The 25172-nt window shown below is 54.9% G+C and overlaps 1 protein-coding gene and 1 long non-coding RNA gene across 10 annotated transcripts; one reads left to right on the top strand and one right to left on the bottom strand.

Moving 5' to 3' along the window:
* ZNF623 (zinc finger protein 623) lies at nt 11–22142 on the top strand. 6 transcript variants are annotated; one of them, XR_002343665.1, is made up of 3 exons: nt 11–183; nt 2699–3305; nt 4000–4392. XR_002343665.1 is itself a non-coding variant. In XM_021090510.1 (2 exons), exon 2 carries the CDS (start codon nt 18012–18014, stop codon nt 19425–19427), a length of 1416 nt encoding a protein of 471 aa, XP_020946169.1. In that variant the 5' UTR covers nt 18–183; nt 17942–18011; the 3' UTR covers nt 19428–22142. The 6 variants fall into 6 exon arrangements, 5 of the variants coding, with proteins under 5 accessions (XP_020946169.1, XP_020946167.1, XP_020946166.1 ...); XM_021090510.1 differs by lacking the exons at nt 2699–3305; nt 4000–4392 and adding an exon at nt 17942–22142 and having other exon boundaries at nt 18–183; XM_021090508.1 differs by lacking the exons at nt 11–183; nt 2699–3305; nt 4000–4392 and adding exons at nt 10234–10324; nt 17942–22142.
* Nucleotides 1068–10161, bottom strand: LOC102165528. 4 transcript variants are annotated; one of them, XR_002343674.1, is made up of 7 exons: nt 9878–10161; nt 5084–8908; nt 4386–4507; nt 3921–4034; nt 3081–3252; nt 2825–2926; nt 1068–1287 (listed from the first exon to the last, which is right to left on the bottom strand). It is a non-coding gene; the product is annotated as an uncharacterized LOC102165528 (long non-coding RNA). The 4 variants fall into 4 exon arrangements; XR_002343673.1 differs by having other exon boundaries at nt 2794–3252; XR_002343676.1 differs by lacking the exon at nt 2825–2926 and having other exon boundaries at nt 3052–3252.

Raw genomic sequence — 25172 nt, 5'->3', positions numbered from 1 at the left:
CATCCTGGGAAGTGTAGTTCTCGCCGGCTCCGTGCGTCCCCGACCCCTCCCCACGCGGACCCGGACTTCGCCTTCACACAGCGGAGGCTCGGGAACGGAGGGGGCGATGGCAGGGCGGAGAAGCCGCACATCTCTGAAACGCCGCGGGCTGTCGGGGAGGAGTAGCGGCAGAGCCAACAACCGGTAAGAATGCGGGAGCTTCGACTCCTCATTGCTTTCCTAGGTCAAAAACCGCGTGTTTGTGAGAAGCAGTTGCAACTCTGATACTCTACCGGAGGACATTAAAAAGACAAAACATACTCCATGGAGTTCCCGTGGTGGCTCAGCCCTAAGGACCCCGACTAATGTCCATGAGGATTCGGGTTGATCCCTGGCCTTGCTCAGTGAGCTGAGCTGTGGTGTGGGTCGAAGATGCCGCTCGGACCCCCTGTTGCTGCGGCTGTGGTGTAGGTCAGCAGCTGCTCCCATTCTACCCTAGCCTGGGAACTTCCATGTGCCGCAACTGCAGCCCCCCCCCCCCAAAAAAGGAAAAAAAGAACACGAGACTTTCCTCCCTAAAGTGAGCCTCATGTAGTCGGTTTTGAAAGCTTAAGAACCAAATTGAGGTTTCACTGATGAAGAAGAAATTCGACCTCAGGACAGGAGCGCTGAAGTTCTCAGGTGGCAGGAGGTGATAGGATCTGGTGTTGTCACTGCCGCATTTCTGCACGGATTTGACCCCTGGCCAGAGAACTTTCATATTCTGCAGGTGCTGCCAGGAAGAAAAAAAAAAAATAGTAAAGGGAATCAAACAGGAGTTCCCTTCCTGGCTTAGCACTTAACAAACCTGGCTAGGATCCACAAGGATGCGGGTTCGATCCATGGCCTCGATCAGTGGGTTAAGGATCCAGCGTTGCTGTGAGCCGAGGGGTAGGTCGCAGACTCAGCTTGGTTCCCACGTTGCTGTGGCTGTGGTGTGGGCTGGCAGCTGCAGCTCCATTTCGACCTCTAGCCTGGGAACCTCCATATGCCACAGGTGCGGCCCTAAGAGGGAAAAAAAAAAAAAAAAAAGGAATCAAGCAGCACAGTAAGGATTATACACTATGCTTAAATGGGATTTATTTCTAAAATTCAAGAGATGGTCCAATATTCAAAAGAATAAATGTAGGAATTCCTGCTGTGGTACAGTGGGATCAGCGGCATCTTGGCAGCGCTGGGACGAAGGTTTAATGGCTGGTCCTGCACAGTGGGTTAAGGATCCCACTTAGGTTGAAACTGCAGCTTGCATCTGATCTCTGGGCCAGGAAGCTTAGGGGTGGCCAAAAATGAAAAGAAAAATCAATGTAATACACCACATTAATAGAACAAAGGAAAAAATACACTATCATTCTATTTTATTTATTTATTTATTTATTTTTGTCTTTTTGCCATTTCTTGGGCTGCTCCTGCGGCATATGGAGTTCCCAGCAAGGGGTCGAATCGGAGCTGTAGCCACCGGCCTACACCAGAGCCACAGCAACGCGGGATCCGAGCCGTGTCTGCGAGCTACACCACAGCTCACGGCAACGCTGGATCCTCAACCCACTGAGCAAGGCCAGGGATCGAACCCGCAACGTCATGGTTCCTAGTCAGATTGGTTAACCACTGCACCACGAAGGTAACTCCAACACACTATCATTTTAGTTGATACAGATAAAGCATTTGACAAACTCTAACACCCTTTCATGATAAGAACACTCAAACTAGGAATAAAAGGGAACTTCCTCAACTTAACAAAGAGCATTGATGAAAAAACCCGAACTGGAGTTCCCGTCGTGGCGCAGCAGAAACGAATCCGACTAGGAACCATGAGGTTGTGGGTTTGATGCCTGGCCTCCCTCAGTGGGTTAAGGATCTGGCGTTGCCGTGAGCTGTGGTGTAGGTTGTAGATGTGGCTGTGATCTGGCATTGCTGTGGCTGTGTCCCCTAGCCTGGGAACCACATGCCAGGGGTACAGCCCTAAAAAGACTCCCCCCCAAAAAAAGATGACGATGACGTGTTAAGGAAGCACATGCAGAAAGCGTTACGGTTTTTGTCGTTGAATCTGAGTCTCACTGACTTCTCTCTCAGTGGCGTACGTGTCTGTTCTCGATGTTCGCACAGTGCCTCTGAGGTTAGCCCTCGAGAGCTCTCTTGTTTTTCTTAGTTTGCAAGAAGGTCTTTCAGGATTGAGATCACATGTTTCTTTTGTTTGGGGACGTTTTCTCTACTTAAAGCTTTGAGTCTAGATAGCCTGGATGAAAACACTGTGGCCACGGGGGTACCCAAATCCCACACCCCCTTTCCATGGCCATTTTCCCTGGCGGCCTAAGGGTTCCTAAAGAGCCAAAATAAGAGGACTCCAAGATAACACTCCCTGTTATGTTTTACTTTTATATTTGCATTTTTTATATTTCCTCAATGGTCACGGGTTGCTTCGTAATTAGCTTATGGAATGTCGGAGCACATTTAGAGCCTCACTGTGCACGGGGACCCTCAGCCTCAGGGTGGGGGGCATCCAGGAATGCCAAGGGGTCAGTGGGAGATCCCGGGCACAGTGCCCTTCCCCCGAAGCTCAGGCAGCCTTTGCCAACAAACTTTCATCTCCTCCTGTGTGTTTGAGGACCACTGGCCTGACGCACTTCGTGTCCCTCACCTTCACCACCATGGGTGTGAGTTGTTTTCCTGTGATTATTTACAGAAGACATCCCTACTACGCAACCTTACTCTGTAAAGTTAAGAACAGTGGCTGAAAAAAGAACAGTTCAAACGAAAGGCACATTCTTAATGTTTCACCTTGCCCGACATAACCCAAAAGGCAGCTTACAGGAACGTGAAGCTGAGCGAGTAAAGCCTTCGGTGCTACAGGAGCACCAGGGCCGAGCGGCCTAAGATGGAAACATCCCATCCCGCTGCGGCAAATCAGCATCTGAAAACAGCGCCAGAACCAAATGAAGTCTAGAGTTGCGACCAGGTGCTCAGGGCTGCTGCGTGATCAAAGTCGACCCGAAAGCCCCGTAGCCCCTTCGGACCTCGAAGGCATTTAGAACACACCTGTGCTGAAAACAAAGCCCACGACCTACGTTTGAAGTTTTAAAATCTGGATGCCCTTGAAAACGGGCTTTCAGAGCATCCGTCTGTCCAGGGAAGTGCCACTGCCACGCCCGATCCGCAGGCCACCGGGTGATGCTGGCCCGAGCAGGCAGACCAGGGCGACCCGCTCGTCGTGGAGATGGCCGGACATGCCCACGCCAACTGCGGTGGAGAAACAATCCCGTCCCTCGTGCTGCTCCTGCTCTGGCGAGCTGGTTGGTGTGGGAACACAACCCCCCCCAAGACACACACATTTGCTGTCAGAAGTGTGGTGAGAAGTAGAGAAGGTTCCCTTTGGGGGGGGCAGATGGGTCCCCATTGTGCTTTGGTCACCAGCGGGCCATGACCTACCTAGGAAGCTGGATGTCGGGCCCAGCAATGTGAAATATTCTGGCTTTCACCCCTGTGCCTGAGGCCCATAGCACTGAGAACCCCACCCCTAACTTTCACAGCTTGAGCCAAGAGCCCCCCAACTTTGGCAAGGGTGGTTGGGTTCCTTGCAGTTGAGGGTTTTGATAGCTCATCCCATTGGGTTGCTGGGGGGAAAGTGAGGCACAATTTGTAAAGCGCCTGGCACAGTGCTGGCTCCCAGAAAGCCTCCCGCAACCTGTAATGACGGGGAGGCAACAACCGCAGCCTTTACTCCTTAACTGCTACCTGGCTGCCTGTTTGCCACAGGGTAGGTGCCCATTACCTGGGTGACCACACAGGATGAACCAACGAGAGTGCACTAGGACTCTGTGGCTGTCCTGTTCAGCTGCTCACAACTCCAGCTGCATATACTGACCGTACATACTGAACAGCCTGAGCCCATGGCTCCCCTCAGTCACCTGTGCCAGGGCCTCCCGGGGTCTCTCCTTCCTGGGCCCCCCACAGGTCCAAGCCCCAGGGCTGCTTTCCTTGCTCCAGCAGGGAGGCTGGATCTGGTTTGGATCCTGGGACTCCTGCCAGAGAGGAAAGGAGTGAGCACAAGCTTCCCTGCCCCAGAGGAAACCTGGGACTGTGAGGTGAGTAGGCCTTAGGATGCAGGCTTGGAAACAGGGCGGCTGAGGGACAGGGAGCCAGGAGGGATGTGGACTCAAGTGAGGTCTGCAGCTGAGAGAGAGGCCGCTCCACTCCCAGGACAACAAAGTGCGGGAGAGCCCTCCCTGCCCCCGGTCGCCTGGGCCTGGGAGCAGAATGTCCCAGCTCTGGTCTCCCAGTCACAGCCAGTCAGGCCCCTCTGGGATCTTCCCCAGTTCTGAATGGGGGCTGGGCGTGGGGAGGAGGGACAGCTGGGGGCTGAGACACCACACCTGAGGAGGCCGGGTTCCTGCGAGTCTCCAGCATCACCTCTCTAAACGCCCTCTCCCAGGTCCAGACGTGCCCCTTCTTCCTGGGAGAAGTGCGTAGCCACGTCCCCAAAGGTCAGCAGGCCCTGAAACAACACTGGTGCTGCCCAGGGGGTGACCACAGCAGGGCCCGGAGGGGGAGTTTAAGGTCAGGGAGACACAGGGCTCCTAGCAGGTGTGTGGGACAGACAGCTGTGGGACCCCTGAGGACACCCTCAAGTCAACCTGGCCTCATTTCTCTCCACCCTCCATCCCCCCAACCTGCTCCCTGCCACTGTCCTCGGTGAAAGGTCCTCCTCAGCCTCAGGGAGGCCCCGGGGGGGCGGGGGAGCCGCCTCTGAGTAAAGATCTTCTGGGAGGCGAGGAGCCCAGGCCCTGGCGGCAGACGCGCTCAGCCGAGGCCAGGTGGCTAGGATGCCGGTTCCCGGTCCCTCGCGACAGGGCGGGCTGGGGAGAGGACAGCCGGCAGGGGAGGGCGGTGGGCCCGGGGCTCCGAACCAGCCCCGGCCTTCAGCGGCACCCGCTACGAGGCGGGTCCCGGGTACACCGACGCTCTGCGTTAACGTGAACACCAGGGCGCGCGGGTCAACCTGAGATAAGGCTGGGGAGCTGGCGGGGCGCCCCCGGGCCGGGCGGAGAGGTCCACCACCCCGCCGGCCTACCTGGGGAGAGGCTGCCGCGGCCGGGCTCCGCGGTCCAGAGGCGCCGGAGCGGTGCGCATCGCTGGAGCGGAGCCCAGAGCCCGCCAGGCGGGGCGCGCCCCCCAAGCCTGACGCGGGGAGCCCCGAACTGGGCGGACCCAGCCCGCGCGCTGCGGGGCGCAGGGCGCTCCCCTCTTTGTCTTCGCGGGCCCCGCCCCGCCCCGCCCTCAGGCCCCGCCCCTTTCCCGTTCTTCCTCCCGGGTCGCTCCACGGCCCCGCCCCGGCCCAACTGGGACGGACACCGCGGCTCGCGGCCACGCGGGATAGGCCAGGGTTGGAACCCGCATCCTCATGGACACGAGTCGGGTTCGTAACCCGCGGAGCCACAAGGGGCCCGCCGTAGGTCTTGACATCAGGTGATGATCTTCCCACTGTATTCTTCTCGTTCAAGAAGTTTCGGAGTTCCCGCTCCAAACTTCCTGTGGGGCAAGGGGATCCAACGCATCTTGGGAGCAATGGGACACAGGTTCCCTCCCCAGCCCCCAGCAGTGGGTTAGGGACCCAGCGTTGCTGCAGGTGTGGCTTTGGTTGCAGCTGCGGTTGGGACTGATCCCCGGCTGGGGAACTCCTTATGCTGAGGGGCAGACAAAAAAAAGAAAAAAGAATTCTGAAAGCTATTCTAGGGCCTATCCACATAATTTCTCCTAATTATTAAGCCTTATGATCAGAGAATTTACAAATCTGTTCTCCTCTGCTTTAAACCTTCCAATGAGCTGGCCAAAGCACCATTACTAATCACACATACTCAGTAGTTCTACAGTTTTTATTTTTATTTTTTTATTTTAGGGTCACACCCGCGGCATATGGAGGTTCCCAGGCTAGGGGGCCAATCAGAGCCGTAGCCGCTGGCCTACACCACAGCCACCACAATACCAGATCCAAGCCGCGTCGGCGACCTACCTTCACCTTCAGCATATGGAAGTTCCCAGGCTAGGGGTCGAATGCAGCTGCTGGCCTACACCACAGCCACCACAGCCGCAGCAACTGGGGATCCAAGCCACGTCTTTGACCTAAACCACAGCTCATGGCAATGCCAGATCCTTAACCCACTGATTGAGGCAACGCATCGAACCTGAGTCATGGATGCTAGTTGGGCTCGTTACCGCTGAGCCATGAAGGGAACTCCCAAAAGGCAGTTATTTAGACACAGAGAACTTTTAATGAAATTAGCATCATTAAGACCAAAAAGATACAGGGGACGGTGTCAATTTATCCTCCACTCTTGCCTTAACAGGTTAGTGAACAGAGCTTGAAACGCAGGTGAATCTTGCTCTGTTCTGAGACCGTAAAGGGATCTTCTCAGTATTTAAACATATTAATAAAACGAGTTCTAGAAATCTATATATAAAACCAATCGCCTACAGGGTTTTGTTTTGTCTTTTCTTGAGGGCCATACCCAGGCAAGGGGTCTATTCAGAGCTGTAGCTGCCGGCCTACACCACAGCCACAGCAACGCCAGATCCGAGCTGTGTCTGCGACCTACACCACAGCTCCCGGCAATGCCAGTTCCTTAACCCACTGAGCAAGGCCAAGACTTGAACCCACATGCTCATGGATACCAGTTGGGTTCGTGACCACTGAGCCACGACGGCACTCTGTTCTCATCAGGAGCTTTCTTGAGATAAGCTACCACGTCTTCCCTTCTCCCCGCTTCCTAAGGGCAGCAAAGAGCATTTTTGTTCCAGGGAGGTCCTTTGCGGGATTGTCCACGTCTCCGCCAGCGTCTCCTCTCCTCGGGTGAGTGAATCCAAGGAGGCTGGCCCGTCTTCAGTCCAACCAGACCATGGAGGTTGGAGCCAGTCTTGTGCTTGCCTTCCTCCTCCACGGTACAGCACTGAGGACACTTCCCAACAAGAATCTTCTTGCCCTTCTCAACATCACCCACTTTAAATTTATTCTTTCCCCACACGCAACAGAGAAGTGGCCACTCGCAAGCCAGACCTCCTGCTCTCTTGTCAGTATAAATTTCAGAATAAGCTTACCTGTTTCTGCCAACATTCTTTTTTGAATTTTGATAGGAATTGCATTAAACCTTTAAATTAATTTGGGGAAAAGTTGAATCCTCCAGTCCGTGAACATGATAACATGTCTCCATTTAGTTAGTTCTTCTTTGATCTTTCATCAGCTTCTTGTAATTTGCAGCAGATACATTTTGTCCATGTTTTGCTTAGACAGACTTCCCTCCCCTCAGGCCTCTGTAAGGGGCCTTCTCCTCCAGGAAGCTTTCAATGCTGTGCAGAAGGGTGGAGTGGGGGTGTTGAGAGCACATGCTCAGGGCCCAGTGACCCTCTTTGGCGATGTTTTTTTTTTTTTTTTTTTTTTTTGGTCTCTTTAGGGCCATACCCATGGCATATGGAGGTTCCCAGGCTAGGGGTCTAATCGGAGCTACAGCTGCTGGCCTACACCACCACCAGATCCGAGCCGCGTCTGCAACCTTCACCACAACTCATGGCAACGCCAGATCCTTAACCTGCTGATTGAGGCCAGGGATCGAACCTGAAACCTCATGGTTCCTAGTCAGATTCATTTCCGCTGTGCCACGATGGGAACTCCTGGCGATGCATAGTGTATGAGCTTCTTGCTTGTTCCTTGCAGCTCACCCCCTACGGAACTGGTGTTTCTGGATGCTGTCCTTCTCCAACTCCAGTTAGACCGTTTTGCTTCAAAAGCCTTGCTGGCCGGCTGAATAGTTATCACAACCCGGACGTGGACTTGGGTCTACTGCGCAACTCAGGGAGGGAGCAGACAGCTGGCTCCTCCTCAGGGGGACTCTGAGGCAGGATGGCTGGTCCCCCTGGGTGGCCTTTATACATTCCCACAGGGACAGGCTCCCCCCAGCCTGGCTCCATCAGCAGAGAGCCAGTGTCTCCGAGGCAGCTGTCTGGCATTAACTCCCGAAGGACCATGGCGGGCAATGGTAAGTGGCCCTGTCATGATAGCAAACACAGCAGAGAGGCCTGCGAGGGAGACCATGAAACCCTAGGAAGCCTCTGGTGGGCTCGAGAGGGAGCACTTACAGTTTTGAGAGCTCGCCCTGTTTCCTCCAGCCAGGTGGCAGCCCCCAGTGGAGGCCCCGCTGGACAGCGCCCACTGGCCCTGTGGAGTTAGGGGCAGGCTGGGCTGCCCTCCTGTTGGTCAGAACCCAGGGGTCCCAGTGAGCAGCCTCCCGCCGGGGTGCAGCCCCAGGCCTGTGGTGACGGCTGGAAGGGGCCCAGCTCTGCTCTCACCCCTTCCCTTCAACTTCATCCTATTTCCAGTCTTAAATGGGGATGGGAGGGTGTCTCTGTAACCTTCCTGCCTAATTTCTGATGCTTACGTCGCTGCTGCTGTGTAGTGGAGCAGACACACACCTCCCCCTACGGCCCTGCAGCCCTGATTTCTTCCCATCTCAAGCCAGTGTTCTCAAGACGCTATTTCTTTGTCCTTTTTTCCTTGCTGCACCCGCAGCCTATGGACGTCCCCCAGGCTAGGGGTTGAAGTGGAGTTAAGCTGTTGGTCTACACTGAGGCAGAACAATAACTCTGGTAGTCAGTGTAGAAACATGGGCTTTGATATATTCTTTTCTACAGCTGGAGATGAATACATGACTCTACATGAACATAGTATGTCCGGGTAGGCTGTGGCATGGCTGTTGACTAATGTCCATGATTTGGGAGTTCCAGGAAAGAACGTTCTCACGGGCCTTGCTTCCCATAGAAAAACCATCTGCTTTACGTCTGGGTGGACGTCATCTCTCAGGCACCCCTGACTGATGGGGAAGGAATGAGAGGAACGGCAACTCCCAGTCTAGGGAAAGAAGAACAAAGCAGCCGTCAAACTCAAGGGGCATATCCATCTCTCAGAGCCCTACTGGGTAAGGCCTGACATGGGTGACTGGACAAGGTCATGGGAAAAGGCATGGTGTGGAGGCCCACACCGGCACCCCCATCCTTAAAGATAAAAACCTCCGTAAGACAAGAGAAAAGGGGACTCTTTCTCCCCTCCCAGGGTTTCTGCTGGGAGCTCTTTTCTTTCCTGTGATAAAGTCTTTTGCCTGTGTGAGTATGTTCTCCCAGTTCAGTCTTCAGCTCCGTAAACGAGAACCTGGATTCTGGCTGCAACACCACAGCCATAGCAACACCAGATCCTTAACCCACGGAGCCAGGCCAGGGATCTAACCACATCCTCACAGAGACTACGTCTGGTCCTTATCCCACGAAGCCGCAACAGGAACTCCAAATAGATCCGCCACCCCCTTTTCGGCCGCCCTGAGGCATATGGAGTTCCTGGGCTAGGGGTTAGATCCGGGCACACCGAAGCTGTGGCAAGGGCCAGATGCCTTAACCACCGTGCTAGGCTGGGGATGGAACCTGTGTCCTGGCGCTGCAGAAACACCACCTGTCCCTTTGCGCCACAGTGAGAACTCCACAGACACTATTTCGATGACAAGGCAATGTGTGCAAGGGTAAATTGTTTATCTTACCAGGAATAGCGACTCACCACATCGAAAAGAATTAAGTGGGGAGCCCCTGCTCTGGCTGAGCGGTTACGAACCCACGGGGCTCTCCGAAATCCCCCAGAGCGCAATCACCTGCTCGGGGCTGGGGTTGGTAATTGGACGCCTGCTCTTCCACCGGGGAGGTGGCAGAGATAAGCGACTGTCCCCCGAGGCCACATCTGCGCCCGCAGGACCAACCGCACAGCCAAGGCAGGGGCGTGGCCCTCGAAGCGGTGGGCCAGGCCACTCGTTAGCCGACCTCGAGTAAATGACCTGACCTGTCCTGCTTCAATCCCTGGTCTGTAAAAGGAAGATGTTAGCCGACCCTCCTGGGATCGCAGTGAGCGCCACCCCGGAGACCAGCAGGGCGGGAAACGCTGCCTGCCGCGGCCTCCAAACTGGCCTCTTCTCAGGGGAGCGGCCCTCGGCCCAGAGCCCGAAGTTAGTGGCTGGGCACCTGCCTTTTGCGGTCGCCATTTGCAGCTCGCCGGAAGCCAGGCCCCTCGCAGCCATTCACACCTGGAGGACGGGTGGCGCGCGGGCCCGCCCGGAAGTCTGCCCGGAAGTTCGCACCACCGAGAGGCCGGCCGGCCCTGCGCGCCTAGAGCGGCACCGGAAGCTCCTCGGGCGGGCCCTCGGGTCGACTTCCGGCCGCGGCGTGCGGACGGCCGTGCGGGCTTTGTCGGCTGGCCTGCGGGGCGGGCGGTTGGCGCTCCGCGTGCAGGGTGCGTGCCGTCCTCTCGCCGCTGGGCGCCGGGTGAGTGGCGCGTTCCGGGCCGCAGGCGGGGGCGGCAAGGGCCTCCGGGCGGGCGAGCAGGCGGGCTGAGCGCGGCCTGCTCCGCACGGGTGTCCCGGAGCCTGGGCCTCGGTGAGCCCGGCCCCTCGCAGCGGTCACGGCCGCCCCCGCAGGGCTGCAGTCTGGCCCGTGGCCCACAGCTTTTCTCCCCAAGGAACCTCGTGTGGGTAAATACCCAGCTCCCCGGCTCCAGGGGCTGCGCGTAGAGTCTGGCTTCAGCGTTTGTGTCGCAGTGCTCTAGCCTAGTAGCCCCTCTGAGGTGGCCTGGGGGTGGGGGTGAAGGGTGCAGGTTCGGGCAGTGCTACAGTTTTGCTCTAAGCCTGTCTCCTCTCCCCTGAAGCCCAAGGGAGCTCTCCAGACGATGCAAGGAACGTGACCGGGCCCTTGAGCCTGTTTTCGCTGGCGGAGGTGCAGAGCCGGCACCTCTGCCCTGGTGGGGTGAAAGTGTTGGTGGAACTCCCTCCAACGCTGGGCCCGGCAGGGGGTTCGCAGGTGAGGAGCGGTGATGTGGCTGCGCTGTCCTAACCTTTTCCTGAAGGTTCCCTTTCTCTGAAAGTCCCAGGGGCCATCTCTGCGATGTCCTGGACGTCTTACTCCAGTGGCTGCCTCATGGGCACGGGATTCTTAGGGCCTGAGTAGCATGCCTGTGGTTTCCAGGAATGTTAGCTGGAGGCCAGCTTTGAACTCAGCTGTTTATCTGTGGCACTCATGCTGCAGCACCTCTTTGCCCTGAGGTCCACTCCCGATGAACGGCGGGAATGTCTTCTGCCCACCTAGGATCTGAGAGCCGCCAGCCTAACAGAGTCTTCAGGCGCTGCCTTGTTTCTGTCCACAGAGGCGGGACTTTTGCCTCTGTGGTCGGTGTAATATTTTAAGAGTATCTTAATACTTCTCTTAGGGGAGATACAGAGAGAAGTTGGGGGGGGGCTGCTCTGTTTTTTTCACGAGGCTAATCTCATGGCTCCAGCCTCTCCTGGGGTGATGGGGATGATAGCGAGAGAGGGCTGAGCTGAGAAGGCCTGGACACCGTTCATGAGCCCGGGATGGAAGTGTGCTCAGGGAGGCAGCTGACCCAGAACGGCCGTCAGACGTGTCCAGCGCTGCCCCGGGTTGTGGAGGATGACTGCGGAAAGGACGCTGAACTTGTCAGGAAAGGAGGCCGTTGACCCTGGGAGCAAACCCCAGATGGCTGCGGGCTGGGCTGGGGGGAGACAGCGGCCAGCCGCGGGCTCGGCCTGGAGCACGTCACCACCCTGAGCCTCGCGGTGGCTGTGAGGAGGACGGAAGGAGACAAACAGCACACACTGTCCTGGGTTCCTTCACCACTGCGCTGGCGGGAGCGCAGGGCCTCCCGGAGCTCTCGGCTGGTCTCACTTGGGTGCCCTGTTACTCTTCCCCTTGTCCCCAAGGGTGAAGCTCGCCAGTCCTTCCTGCTTCCTTGCTTCAGGCTGTAGGCAGCACACAGCGACTGGCTAACTTGCAAGCCTGAGGCCATACTGCCTGTTCACCAGCACGGCTGTGCAGCTTCTGGTGCCTGCAGTGGGCACCCCCCAGCCCCCATCTCAGCCACTCACAGGCTGCTCACGGGTCCCCACTCCCAGGTTAAGCTCCCACTTCCTGCCCAGCACAGGGGGCCACCCCAGCTCTCAGCATCAAATGTGTATATAGACCATTTCATGTTGTATTTTGTCTAGCACGTGCTCTCTCTCATAACAGAGGGGTGGGCTCTGTTAGCCCCAGATGACTTGGAGCCGGAAATCTGGTGTATTTTTACTTCCTTTGGTCATTTCCTCCAGATTTCTTTAAATGAAAGAGTATCAATTTAATTTCGCTTGAATTCACTGAAGAAAAAGAAGCTAAGCAGAAACAGAGATTGCTGATTTTCAGATTGATATTATTCAAAGCAAGGCATTTTAATTTTTAACACTTCCTCTAAAGTTAAAAAAAGTTAGGGGAATCATGAAAAGGCACACATTTTTAAAGCTATGTTCTTGTAAACAGATGCAGGATATTTTTTTCAGGTGGTATGACAGTCATTTTAAACAAAAGAATCAGGAGTTACTGTCGTGGCACAGGGGAAACAAATCTGACTGGTAACCCTGAGGTTGCGGGTTTGGTCCCCAGCCTCGCTGCTCAGTGGGTTAAGGATCCAATGTTCCCATGAGCTGTGGTCGAGGTCGCAGAGGCAGCCTGGAACTTAGACATTGCTGTGGCTATGGTGTAGGTGGGCAGCTACAGCTCCGATTCAACCCCTAGCTTAGGAACCTCCATATGCCTCGGGTGCAGCCCTCAAGAGACAAAAACAAACAAACAAAAAGAATCAGAAAATATCACCTCCAAAACAAAAAACCAATAGGCTATCCTCCCTTTTTTTAATTTAGAAAAATAACAAGATTTAGGAGTTCCCATCATGGCACAGTGGAACCGAATCTGAGTAGGAACCATGAGGTTTCAGGTTCGATCCCTGGCCTCGCTCAGTGGGCTAAGGATCCGGCGTTGCCGTGAGTGGTAGTGTAGGTCGCAGACACAGTTCGGATCTGGCATGGCTGCGGCTGTGGTGTAGGCCTGCAGCTGTAGCTCTGATTCGACCCCTAGCCTGGAAACCCCTTATGCTGTGAGTGTGGCCCTAAAAAGACAAAAGACCAAAAAAAAAAAAAAAAAAGATTTAAAACATTACTTTCGTAATACTAATCCTAGCTGATCTAAGCAAAATAGCCTGTAAAAGTAACATCATGCTTGGCAAAGGAAAAAAAAAAATCTTTGGAGTTCCCATTGTGGCTTAGCGGTAAGGAACCTGACTGGTATCCATGAGGATGAGGGTTCGATCCCTGGCCTTGCTCTTTGGGTTAAGAATCTGGCGTTGCTCTAAGCCGTAGTGTAGGTTGCAGATGTGACTTGATCTGCTATGGCTGTGGCCTAGCCCAGCAGCTGCAGTTCTGATTCAGCCCCTAACCTGGGAGCTTCCATGTGCTGCAGATGAGCCTCTAAAAAAACCCAAAAAAGTCATTGACAGCGAGAAATGGACACTGGAGGCAGACAAACCTGGATCTGACCCTGAGCTCCCGGGCTGATTGGCTGAGGGGTCTTAGTAACAGAGGAAGTAGCAAGAGGGTGGCTGCCTCACGAGGCTGGAGCTGCCTGTGGCTGGGCAGCTGCGGCACTGGTTGTAGTTGGAGGGGCTGGAGTGACTGGGTTTCTCAAGCTGAGTGCCAGTTCTGCAGCCCTGCCTGCTGGTGGGGGGCGCTGAGTTGCCACAGTCTCCCCTGGGGTGGGGGTGCCCTGCCCCCACTGCTGCTGGATCAGAGGAGCAGAACTTGCACCCTGGGGAGGGGGTTGGGCGTGCATGCCTGGTGGTGCTCCCACACCTCCCCCTTGGCTACTCCTCCGGCCTCTTGGGGAAGAGGAGTGGGCACAGTACTTCAGGGAGCACCGGGCTGAGTGCTCCCTCCAGCACCTGCCGGGCAGCAGGGACCCGGTACCAGCGAGGGCCGTGCCCTCAGCACCAGGGCGCCTGGGTGAATGAACTTGCAGAAAGCGGGACAGCGTGTAAGCGAGGGAAGTATTGCAGGCGGACAGGTACAGTGTGATCCATGTTTGTGTTTGAAGGTCACGTGTACAGTCAGTCGTGTGTGTGAAGCGGAGGTCGGGATGCTGCGTGTAAACTGAACGGCTGTTGGTCTCTCTTGCTGAGGGTTTTCATCGTCTGTATTTTGGCTACACTTGAAATAGGTTTACAGTGTGTATCTTATGTTTTAATCACTAAGAACAAGATATAAAAGTAAAGTAAGACAGGATATGAGACAGTAGCATGGTCCTGATTTCATCGTATATTGGAGCAGAAAAAATGCTGACGGGAAATGTCTGGTGATCTGAGTGGTGGGGTTAAAGGTAGTTTTATTTTTTTAAGTTTTCCTCGACTAGCATAATTTACCTTTCTGCCTTGCAAAAATAACTACTTAAATTAATTTTTATAAGCGGGAGGAAGGTTTTTTTAAACCAAGGTAGCGGGCCTTTAGCTTGGAAGAGCCTGCTCGGTGAGCGGCACCAGGCAGCGGGGTCAGGGCCGGGCTGCATCTCGCGTGGGGAGACCGCCTCGCGCGGGCTCGTGGTCCGCTTCTCGTTCTTACTGTCCGTTGTTGGTGTGCGGATTCAGTTTCTCTTTGCTCACCGGGAGCGTTGCATCTGAAAAGTCAGGTTGTCTTTTCACAGCCTTATTGAAGCATGGGTTCATTTTGCTGCAACAGATTCAACAAGAAACTTGCTTTCTCAGCTTCCGTGTCACGGGGAGGCTCTGCTGCCCTGAGCGTGTGGGCTGGGCTGGGCGGGAGGGTAGGAGGCAGGCGGCCCCCACATGTCCCCTCTGTTCCTGTCTCCCTGGCTGGAATCGCCTACCTTGGGACTTGAGGAAACTTAGTCACGTGCTGCTACCTGTGTGTCCACGGGAGTTTCTCTGAGGGAGCCTCTGCCGCCGTCCTCCCCCCTGGCTGCCCTGGCCCCGTCCCAGCCTCCTGTTTCCGCCTCCAGCCCAGAGCCCAGAGCTGGGGCCCCTGGCTGTGGCTTTCTCCCGGCACCCGTGCATCTTCACACCGTCGCACGAGCAGCCCACGCCCTGGCTTCCCCAAATGCCAGCTCCTCCACCCAGCAAAGGAGCAGGATGGCTGCACAGATACCCCCCAACCCCCGCCGCCCCAGGCAGGGGAGAGCCCCACACCCCAGCAGCTGCTGGTCCACAGCCGCCGTGGTGCCCAGGGCGGTCTGCAGAGGCGGCCTGAACTGGCGGCTACTGAAGCCAAGTCCCAGGACCCAGCAGAGACGAGCACTCCGTTGTCGGAAGACAAATACAGGAACGTTCCAGGCAGCGTTATCCTGACCTCCCACTACCGGCCGTGGAGTGTTGACGCAGAGTGGAAAGTCCACGGAGGTGTTTCATACAGTGGAGGGAGCCTGTCCCAGCACAGGTGGCCCGGGTGCAGTGCCAAGGAGCAGACCCGCGATGGGGTCGTGGAAGTGCTCTGGAGTCGATTCGGTAGTGGGGGAGGTTCGACAACCGCAGGAATGCTCCAGAAAGCAGAGTTGTGTGCTTTAACATGGTGAGCTTTATGGCGTGTGACTTCTATTTCAATAAAAAGTGGGTACCTAATGAATAAAAACAAAATGACTGATTCCACTCACATTTATAACAGGGGACGGTTCGCCTTGGAGGCGGAGCTGCTGGGCCATGGAAATGTAGGCGGTTAATATGCGCAGGCACCTGCTGCTGTAGCCCCAGGAGAAAAATCCTGCTGGGAGAGGGCCTGCCAGGCGGAAGAAGGGTCCTTGCTGCCTGGTTACACTGCACCCCTGCGCTCAGGGTGGCTCCCCTCCGCCCAGCTCTGTTCTCAGGGGCATGTCCTTGTCCTCGGCAGCCAGGCTGGACGTGGGTCTTGGAGGGCACCCTCTCTTGTGGCTGCAGAGCAGTCGGTCTGCTTCCCACTGGTGCACATCTAGGGACAGCTGGCAGGTGACTCCTGTAAGGGGGGCAGGATTGGGGTTGAAACAGGCCAAGGCACATCCCAGGAGCTCTAGGGCTGGGGTGATCCTTCAGAGTAGCCCCACATGGAGGCAGGGAACCCTGGGTTACACCATTGACCAGAAGTTAGCTGGGGTGTGGTGGGCAGAGGTCCAAGGTTTCTGTCGCCCAATGTATGCACACCTGCAGCTTCTGGGCGGCGGGGGGTGGTTCTCATGTAATTAAGGTCCTAGTCAGTTGACATAGGTGGAGCTAAGCCAGGGAGCCCTTGGAAAGCAGAGTTTCCTGCAGCTGGTGGCAGAAGAGAAGTCGGGGAAGATGCAGGTGTTCCCAAGGGGCCACCAGCAAATAATCAGGGACAGTTCTGTGAGTGCCAGGAGCTGAGCTCTGCCAATAACCTGAATGAGTTTGACCCAGAGCTGGCTGACGCCTGTGTGACCCTCAGCAGGGGTCCCAGCCCTCGCAGGCTGGACTTGAAACCTGGGCAAGGCGAGATGGCAGGTGCCATTTCCTGCTGCTGAGCTTGTGCTGTGGTGTTGGGTGGTGGTAGGTAGCTTGTGGTGCAGTAGAGAGATGCAGGGAGATGGCATGACCTTGGTGGTTCCACCCGAAAAAGTGTCCAGTGGGAGAATTCCAGAACTGGAGGGAGGCATTTCTTTGAAAAAGGGAGTTGAAGGTTAAATCGCCACCAGCTTAAAAAAAAAGAATTGTCACCAGCTTTTCCAAAGCAAACATACCTGTGGGACACTGCCCGCCGTGCAGAGCGCTGGAACCCAAGGCACCCCTGCCAGCCATGAGCTCCCTGAAGACCACTGCTCTCTTGGTGCTCCCCACGAACTGGCTTTGTTTTGAACTTGATATGAGCAGGATGACACACGTGGACCCTGCTAGCGTTACGTCTGGGAGGCTCACCTGTGCTTTTGCGCAGGGCTGCCCGCAGTTACCCCTTGGAAGGCGCCTCAGTTGCCCCTTTCTTCTGTTGATGGATGCTGGAGGTTTGGGAGGGTGTGTGTTTGCTTTTCAGGGCTGCAGCCACGGCATATGGAGGTTTCCAGGCTAGGGGTCGAATTGGAGCTACAGCTGCCAGGCCTCCACCACAGCCACAGCAACACAGGATCCAGGTGGAATCTACCACCTACACCACAGCTCGCAACAACGCCGGATCCTTAACCCACTGAGCGAGGCCAGGGATACCAACCTGCAACCTCCGGTTCCTAGTCGGATTCGTTTCCACTGCGCCACGATGGGAACTCCTGAGAAATTGTGAATAGTGCTGCTGGGAACATGCCAATTCGATTTCTCTATGGGCAGAGGTGGGTTTTAGTGCACAGGTGAAGCTGCTCACCTTCGATTGGATCAAGGGCTATGACATCAGGAGGGAGGGTGTGCGTGGGCACAGACACAGTTGGTCAATGCAGGGGAGAGGGGGGTGTTCTGTCTCCTGGCTCTATCTTCTCACTGAAAGAAGGTGCAAGGCCACAGCTGAGAGGGAGGAGGGGGTGTTGGACGTTTGAGAAAAGAGGAAAAACAGGGAGATGGTCTTACAGGAGAATTAGTGTGGAAATGCTGGCAGCTCTCGGGGCCCCATCAGGCGCGTGGTTATAAACGTGGAGCGAACCCAGCCGGGATGCAGACGCAGGTCGGGAAGCCAGCTGACGCTTCCCGATCTGCGGTTTTCCCACGCAAGACGGACGAAGAAAGGGCCAGGGGAGTGGGGACGAAGATACTGTAACATCACCCAAACCAGGATGATGCCAGAGCCCGCCCATGGGGAAGGAGGGACGGAGGACGCAAGGGACGGCGGGAGACGGTTGTGCTTCTTTGGCGATAAGTCTTGATTTTTGCGTGGAGTCCAGGCCTTCTCCCTCCCCATCTGCCACCCGGCCCGTCTGTCCCCTGGGGCCAGCAGCAGGCCGCCAGGGGGAGAGGCTGGCTGTGGCGGGTCACTTGTGGGCAGAGGGAAGGCCTTCCTCTGTCCCGTGTTCCGCTAGAGTCCTGTTAACGAAGGGGGGGTAATCTCACTCTCATCTCTTTCAGATTCCGACTGGTGACTAGACGGGGACACGCTGGAGCCTGAGCTGCTGAGCATGGGAACCTGCCCAAGACGATGTCAGAAGCCCTGACCGTGAGGGAGCTCGCGGCCCCCGCATTTGCTGGGGGCGCGGAACCCCGAATCCGGGGCCTGTTGGGAAGCCTGGAAGGGCGGGGCCTGCGGAGCTGCCGCCCCCAGGAGGGGCGTGGCCAGCAGGCGGCCCCTCCCCGTGGGGAGATGCAAGCGGCCCCGGCAGCGCAGGTGGGCCGCGCGGCGGGCGGAGACCCCGGCCTGAGCTCGGACCTCCTCCTCCTGGAGAGCGAACTGGCCGAAGGCGAGGCCCGGCGCCGGGCCTGTGGCCGAAGCTTCCCGTTTAGTCCGGAGTCCGGCTGGGACCAGCGAGGGCGGGCTGCGGGCGGGGAAGGGCTGCCCGCGTGCAGCGGGTGCGGGCAGGACTTGCTTCTCCACCCGGAACAGAGGCCCCAGGCCGGGGAGAGGCCGCTCAAGTGCGCTCAGTGTGGGAAGGCCTTCTGTCACAGCTCTGACCTGGCTCGGCACCAGCGCGTTCACACCCGGGAGAGGCCCTTCGAGTGCAAGGAGTGTGGGAAAGGCTTCAGCCAGAGCTCCCTGCTCATTCGCCATCAGCGGATTCACACGGGAGAAAGGCCCTACGAGTGTAACGAGTGCGGCAAGTCCTTCATCCGGAGCTCCAGCCTCATCCGGCATTACCAGATCCACACCGAGGTGCGGCAGTACGAGTGCAGCGAGTGCGGGAAGGCCTTCCGCCACCGCTCAGACCTCATCGAGCACCAGAGGATCCACACTGGGGAGAGGCCCTTCGAGTGCAACGAGTGTGGCAAGGCCTTCATCCGGAGCTCAAAGCTGATTCAGCACCAGCGGATCCACACAGGAGAGAGGCCTTACGTGTGCAACGAGTGTGGGAAGCGGTTTAGCCAGACATCCAACTTCACTCAGCACCAGAGAATTCACACTGGAGAGAAGCTCTATGAGTGTAACGAGTGTGGGAAAGCCTTCTTTCTGAGTTCCTACCTTATCCGACACCAGAAAATCCACACTGGAGAGAGGGTCTACGAGTGCAAGGAGTGTGGGAAGGCTTTTCTCCAGAAAGCCCACCTCACCGAGCACCAGAAGATCCACACTGGGGACAGGCCCTTTGAATGCAAGGACTGTGGGAAAGCTTTCATTCAGAGCTCCAAGCTCCTCCTGCACCAGATCATTCACACTGGAGAAAAGCCCTATGTGTGTAGTTACTGTGGGAAGGGCTTTATTCAGAGGTCAAACTTCCTCCAACACCAGAAAATTCATACTGAAGAGAAACTCTATGAATGCGGTCACTATGGGAAAGAGTTCAGCTCCACTCCGAGCTTCCAAAGCCTTCAGGATGACCCCCCGGAGGGACTTCCCTTGAAAAAGACCCCCGTGCATTTGGGCGAGACGCATGTGGGTCAGGGGGAAGGCGCAGACTCCTAAGAGAGTCCTCATTCTTGCAGCTCTGCATGTGTCTGAATGTCCCCGAATCAAGGACGGGGCTGCCTTTGGAGCGGGCTGTCCCCTGCCACTTTGGTACAGTGCTGGACTGCACCTCTGCCCTGAGGGGAGCCGGTGATTGGGCAGCTGACTCGGAGCTGGAGGGATTGGGGGGGTGGGGAGCTAGGCCCAAGAGGGGCGTCTTCCGGCGACTGTGCCGTTGCAATTCACCTGAGTTCAGCTCTTTTAAAGCAGAGTCATGTATCTACTCATTCCTTTGCAAAGAGTATTTCGTAGCAAATTTTGATCTCTCTTAAAGGCAAGTTGGAGAAAGATACTTTCTTATCTAAAACTGCGAATGGGCTCCCTGTCGTCCTTAGGATAAACTCCAGGCTCCTCTTGCTGCCCTCCTTTGGCCTTCTCCTTCTCCCGCCAGTGAACTCCTGGCCACGTGGTTGGCACGGCGGCAGCCCTAACTGCGGAGTGGCCCCCCTTCTCCCAGCTGCTCCTGCCTCCTGGCCTGGGGCGTGTTTGAACGTGCCCCTTTCCTCACCTGGTGGGCTCCTCATCAGCAGTCAGGACCTGCCCCAGGTGTGGTGTCGTGTTGGGCCCAGCCAGCCACCCCTCGGCTTCCGTTGTTCAGTGGTCATGCACCTCTGTTGCTGCACGCACGTTGACGTGTCAAAATTGTGTTTTGTACACTATCTCTTTCATCCTTACACTGTTAATTCCTTGAGGACAATGAGCATATCTCATTGGTTTGCGTGTCCGCTGCAGTGTCTGGGGCAAGGCAGTAAAAACCACACCCCGAATCTGTGTCCTTGGCACCTGTCTTGCTTTATCCTCTTTATTTATTTATTGTATTTTTTATCTTTTTAGGGCCACTCCCATGGCACGTGGAAGCTCCCCAGCTAAGGGTCGAATCGGAGCTGTCGCTGCTGCCCTACGCCACAGCCACAGCCACGCAGGATCCGAGGGGTGTCTGCAACCTGCAACAGCTCACGGCAACGCTGGATCCTTAACCCACTGAGCAAGGCCAGGGATGGCACCTGCATCCTCATGGTCAGATTCATTTCCCCTGAGCCACAACAGGAACTCCCTTCATCCTCTTTATATACTGCTATTGACATTTTTTTTTTCTTGGCTGTGCCTGGGACAGGCAGAAGTTCCTGGGCCAGGGGTGGAAGCCACGCCACAGCAGGGGCAATGCCAAGTCCTTAACTCCTAGGCCACCAGGGAACTCCTATCTTTTGGCCGTTCTTGTTGTCGTCTAGCGGTGTGATCTGCTGGAAACAGCTCCCCTGTCTGCCCTGGCGATGTCGTCTTCCCACTTCGCTCAGCAGTTGCAGGAAACAAACGGCAGTGGAGGGCCTTGCCCCTCACAGTTTTTGCCTTCGGGGCTTATCTGTGCTGCCCGCTCAGGAAGCCAGATCTCCACGTAGCCGTGGGTCTCTAATTCGTGCACAGGGCCCACCGTCTTGGTGTGCTCCGTGCCCTTTTTCTGCCCGAGCAGTTCTGTCCTTTTTGAGCCCAGCTCTTTGCCCTTTGCCTGCTCTCTGGTTCCCTTTGTCATTGCCTTGGCCATGCATTGACCTGTAAGACGCAGTGCTAAAAACCGGAGGAGGATGGATGAACAAGTCTGTCCTGAAGTTGTCCAAAGTCGGGGTTCACCGAGGTAAGTGCTCTTCCCTGTTGTGCAGGGGCGGAGGCGAGGCAGGGGGTCTGGGACGGCTTCAAAGAAGAGACGCCATTCGAACTGGTCTGCAGAGATAAGGAGACACTCGGCAGCCAGAGAAGAGAGTGACCCAGGCAGGGCACGTGCAGAAACAGGAGATACGGTGGGCCCTCTTTGGTAGGGCTGCTGGGAGCAGGCCAGCTGTGTTACAGGGGGCGCCAGTCCAGCAGGACTGTTGGTTGTCGCCTCCAGGCTTCTTTTATCTGACCGTTAATCAAAATGACCAGTTCTGGAGTTCCCTCGGGGCACAGCAGGTTAAGGACGTGGCCTTGTCACTGCTGTGGCTCTAGTTCGATCCCTGGCCCAGGAGCTTCTGCATGCCAAGGGTGCAGCCAAAAGAGAAACGAGAAAACAACGATCAGTTTTGAAATGTTATAAAACAGCATCCTGCCCGTGAGGGCATGTTTTGAGTCCTTCGACTCCAGTAACCCTAGAAGACTTGAGGGGGTAAATTACTGAAAAAGAACGCGTTCTCCCTCTTGGGAAACTCCCCGTTACTGGAGATTCGCAAATGCTATAGAGACAGAGCGAGCCGGGCCACGTGAACCAAACATGTCTGGTTGAGGTCCAACTTCCAAACACTCAAACACCTCTTTTAAGTGTGCAGAATGTTGACAGATCCAGGTACCTGTGTTACAACCGCGAAAAACATCATTTCTGTCCCCGCAAAAAAGTTCCCTTGTGCTCTTTCCCGGCGAATCCCACCTGGGCCCTGAGTCGCCGCTTTCCGTCGGGGCGGGGGTTCCGCCTGTCCTGGGGCTTCGCACGGAGGGCGTCGCACGGTGTGTAACCCCGCGTGTCTGCTGCCGCTCCTTCCGGCGTCGTAAGGCCTCAGCGAGGCGTCCTGTCTCGGGAGCTCCTCGCTGTGAGTGGGTCCCTCGTAGACATCGTCTCTTACTCGTGCCTCTGGGGGCGGAAATTGGCGTTTCCAGCTTGGGCTGTTGTGAATAAAACTGCTCTAAGCATTTGTGTTAACCTGCTCATTTGGACCTGCCTCTGTGTTTCTTGTGGGTGAAGGCGTAGAATGTAGTTCCCGGGTGATAAGATACGTGAGTGTTGCCTTTTTGAGAGATTTCCAGAAGCTCTCCTTCGTGGCTTTGCCCTTGTTCCCGCCTGCCTGCAGGGTTCTGTCGGTCCGTCCACACCCTCGCCTCCCCTTGTTGTCACTCTGCCAACGTCTCATCCACGCCAGGGGGACATAACGCTGGCTCTTTATGCTTCTGGCTTGTGCTGCCTGCCGAGCGATGATGCTGGGGAGGATGAGAGCTTTTCGAGTGTGAATCACCTCTTGTGATGTGTCTCTTCGCGTCTCTTGCACATGTTTGCACGGGAGGGGGGCGATGTTTCCTTAACATTTACTTGCAAGAGTCCTTGATGTTCCATGTCAGTCTTCTCCCAGACTATTTATTATAAACGCTTCCTTTTCATCCTTGGCCTAACCTTTTGGTTTTCTTAATGATATATCAATTCGGGGCTGCAATTTACCCAAAGTTTTATGGCTATGCTTTTTGGGTTCTGTCTCTGTTTTGCCTGTTTGTTTGTTTGTTTTTTGGCTGCACCTGTGGCATGTGGCACCTTCTAGGCCAGGGACTGAGCCTTCACCACGGCAGTAACACCGCCAGGTTCTTAAGCCGTTGAGCCACCAGAGAGCCCTCTGTCTTGGTTTTCTAAAGGCCCTTTTCCAGATTCATTGCCAGTGTGTAGAGATGCATTTGATTTTTTTTTGCAATTGACCTTGTATCCTGCAGCCTAGATGAATTGATTCATTGATACCATTAGCTTTTCTCTAGATTCGTCAGCATTTTCTATGTAGCCAATTAAAGAATTTTATTTCTGCCTTTCCAGTTTGCATAGACTTTGCTCTCTTTTCTTGCTTTATTGCCCTGCTATTGGGCGTCTTGTACAATTTTCGTTAGAAGTGGTGAGAGGACGCCCTCGTCTTGTTTTGATATCAGGCAAACACTTGCTCTCAGAGTTGTGAATTAGTCTCTTCACTTCTGTTATCTGAAGTTGTTCGTGTAATGATGTCATTTCTTCCTTAGATATTTGATAGATGTTCCCCAGTGAAACTCTGGGGAGTTCTTAATGGGAAAACTACAAATTCAATTTCTTCTTTTTTTTTTTTTTTTTTTTTGTCTTTTTGCCTTTTCTAGGGCTGCTCCTGCGGCACATGGAGTTTCCCAGGCTAGGGGTCTAATTGGAGCTGTAGCCTCCGGCCTACACCACAGCCACAGCAATGCAGGATCCCAGCTGTGTCTACGACCTACACCACAGGTCATGGCAACGCCGGATCCTTAACCCGCTGAGCAAGGCAAGGGATCGAACCTGCAACCTCATGGTTCCTAGTCGGATTCGTTAACCATTGTGCCATGACGGGAACTCCCCAAATTCAATTTCTATAAGGCATACAGCACTACTCAGATTTCTCTGTTTCTTCTTGTGCCAATTTTGATAACTTGTGTCTGTCAAGGAATTACTTAATTCATCTAATATAATTTAGGTATATTGGCATAAAGTTGTTTGAAGCATTTCACTGTCTTTGTGCATTCCCTCTTACAATTCTATCTTAATCAGTTATAGTTAAAATGATGTCGGGAGTTCTTGTCATGGCTCAGGGGTTAACAAACCCGACGCATCCATGAGGACTCGGGTTTGATCCCTGGTCTCGTTCAGTGGGTTAAGGATCCCGCGTTGCCTTGAGCGGTGGTGTAGGTCACAGACAAGGCTCGGATCCCGAGTTGCTGTGGTGTAGGCTGGCGGCTACAGCTCTGACTGGACCCCTAGCCTGGGAACCTCCATATGCCGAGAGTGCGGCCCTAAAAAGACAAAAACTAACAAACAAAAAATAAGATGCGGGAGTTCTCTGGTAGCCTAGCAGCTAAGGATCTTGTGTTGTCACAACTGTGGCACAGGTTTCATCCCTGGCTCAGGAACCTCTGCATGACACAGTGCTGCCAAAAAAGAAAAAATAATAAATCAATTAAATAAATGATGTCCCTTCTTTGCTTCCTCTGTTACCGTCCAGGGCTCTTGGCCTTCTTACCTAATGGAAACTGCTAAGTCCGGCCAGGGAAATTAAGGCAAGGTTTTCTTGGGGTTCCTGCTACAGCACTGGGGAGCAAAAATAAACAGATTCCCAGGCTTGCTCACTCACGGGGGTGGTGAGCTGGTTCTTTATATGGGGGCAACGGAAGGGGCAGGTCCAGGGGGCAGGCCAGAGGGGCAGCTTAGTTGGTCGGCCCACCCCCTTGGTGGCGGTGGGTGCAGAGAGCATGCGTACTACCTTGTTTTTGCTCAGAGCTCTTCAGAAGTGGCAGCTGGGTTTTTAGTTTCTTTGTATTTCCTTGCCCACAATTTGCCCCCGTTGCTCGTGTACATAGTCATTTTTAGTACCTACAGTTTCTTCGTATTTTGTTGTTGGAGTTGTTTGTCCAGGAGCCAGCACTGCAGCCAATTTTGGTGATTTGTGTCTTCCTTCTGCTTTTCTGATCAGTCTAGCTAGAGATTTACCGACGTTATTAGTCCTTTCAAAGTATCAACTTCAGTTTTCCCTTATTTTGTCTACTGTTTGTCTTTTTTCTATTTCACTGCAGTGGAATCATTTTCTTTCTTTCCTTCTACTTGGAGACAATTTTCCCTTCCCTTTTCTAGCTTCTTAAAGTGGAAGCTTAGGGAGTTCCCATCGAGGCTCAGCAGGTTAAGAATCCAAGAGGATGCAGGTTCCACCCCAGGCCTTGCTCAGTGGGTTAAAGTATCCAGCGTTGCTGAGCTGCCTGTAGGTCACAGATGCGGATCGGATCGCTCGACTGTGGCCTCGGCTGGCAGCTACAGCTCCGATCGACCCCTAGCCTGGAACTTCCATATGTCGCATGTGCGGCTCTAAAAAAATTAAACTTAAAAAACGTAAGTAGAAATAAAGTGGAGGCTTAGGCTAGTAGTTTTGAATATGTCTTCTTTCCTGATATAAATATTTAAAGCCAACACTTTCCCGCTAACACGGATTCAGCTGCACT

Source organism: Sus scrofa, chromosome 4 (genome assembly GCF_000003025.6).
Source record: "Sus scrofa isolate TJ Tabasco breed Duroc chromosome 4, Sscrofa11.1, whole genome shotgun sequence".
NCBI lineage: Eukaryota > Metazoa > Chordata > Mammalia > Artiodactyla > Suidae > Sus > Sus scrofa.
The sequence above is the reverse complement of the archived record's forward strand: the minus strand, read 5'-3'. Positions and strand labels throughout refer to the sequence as shown.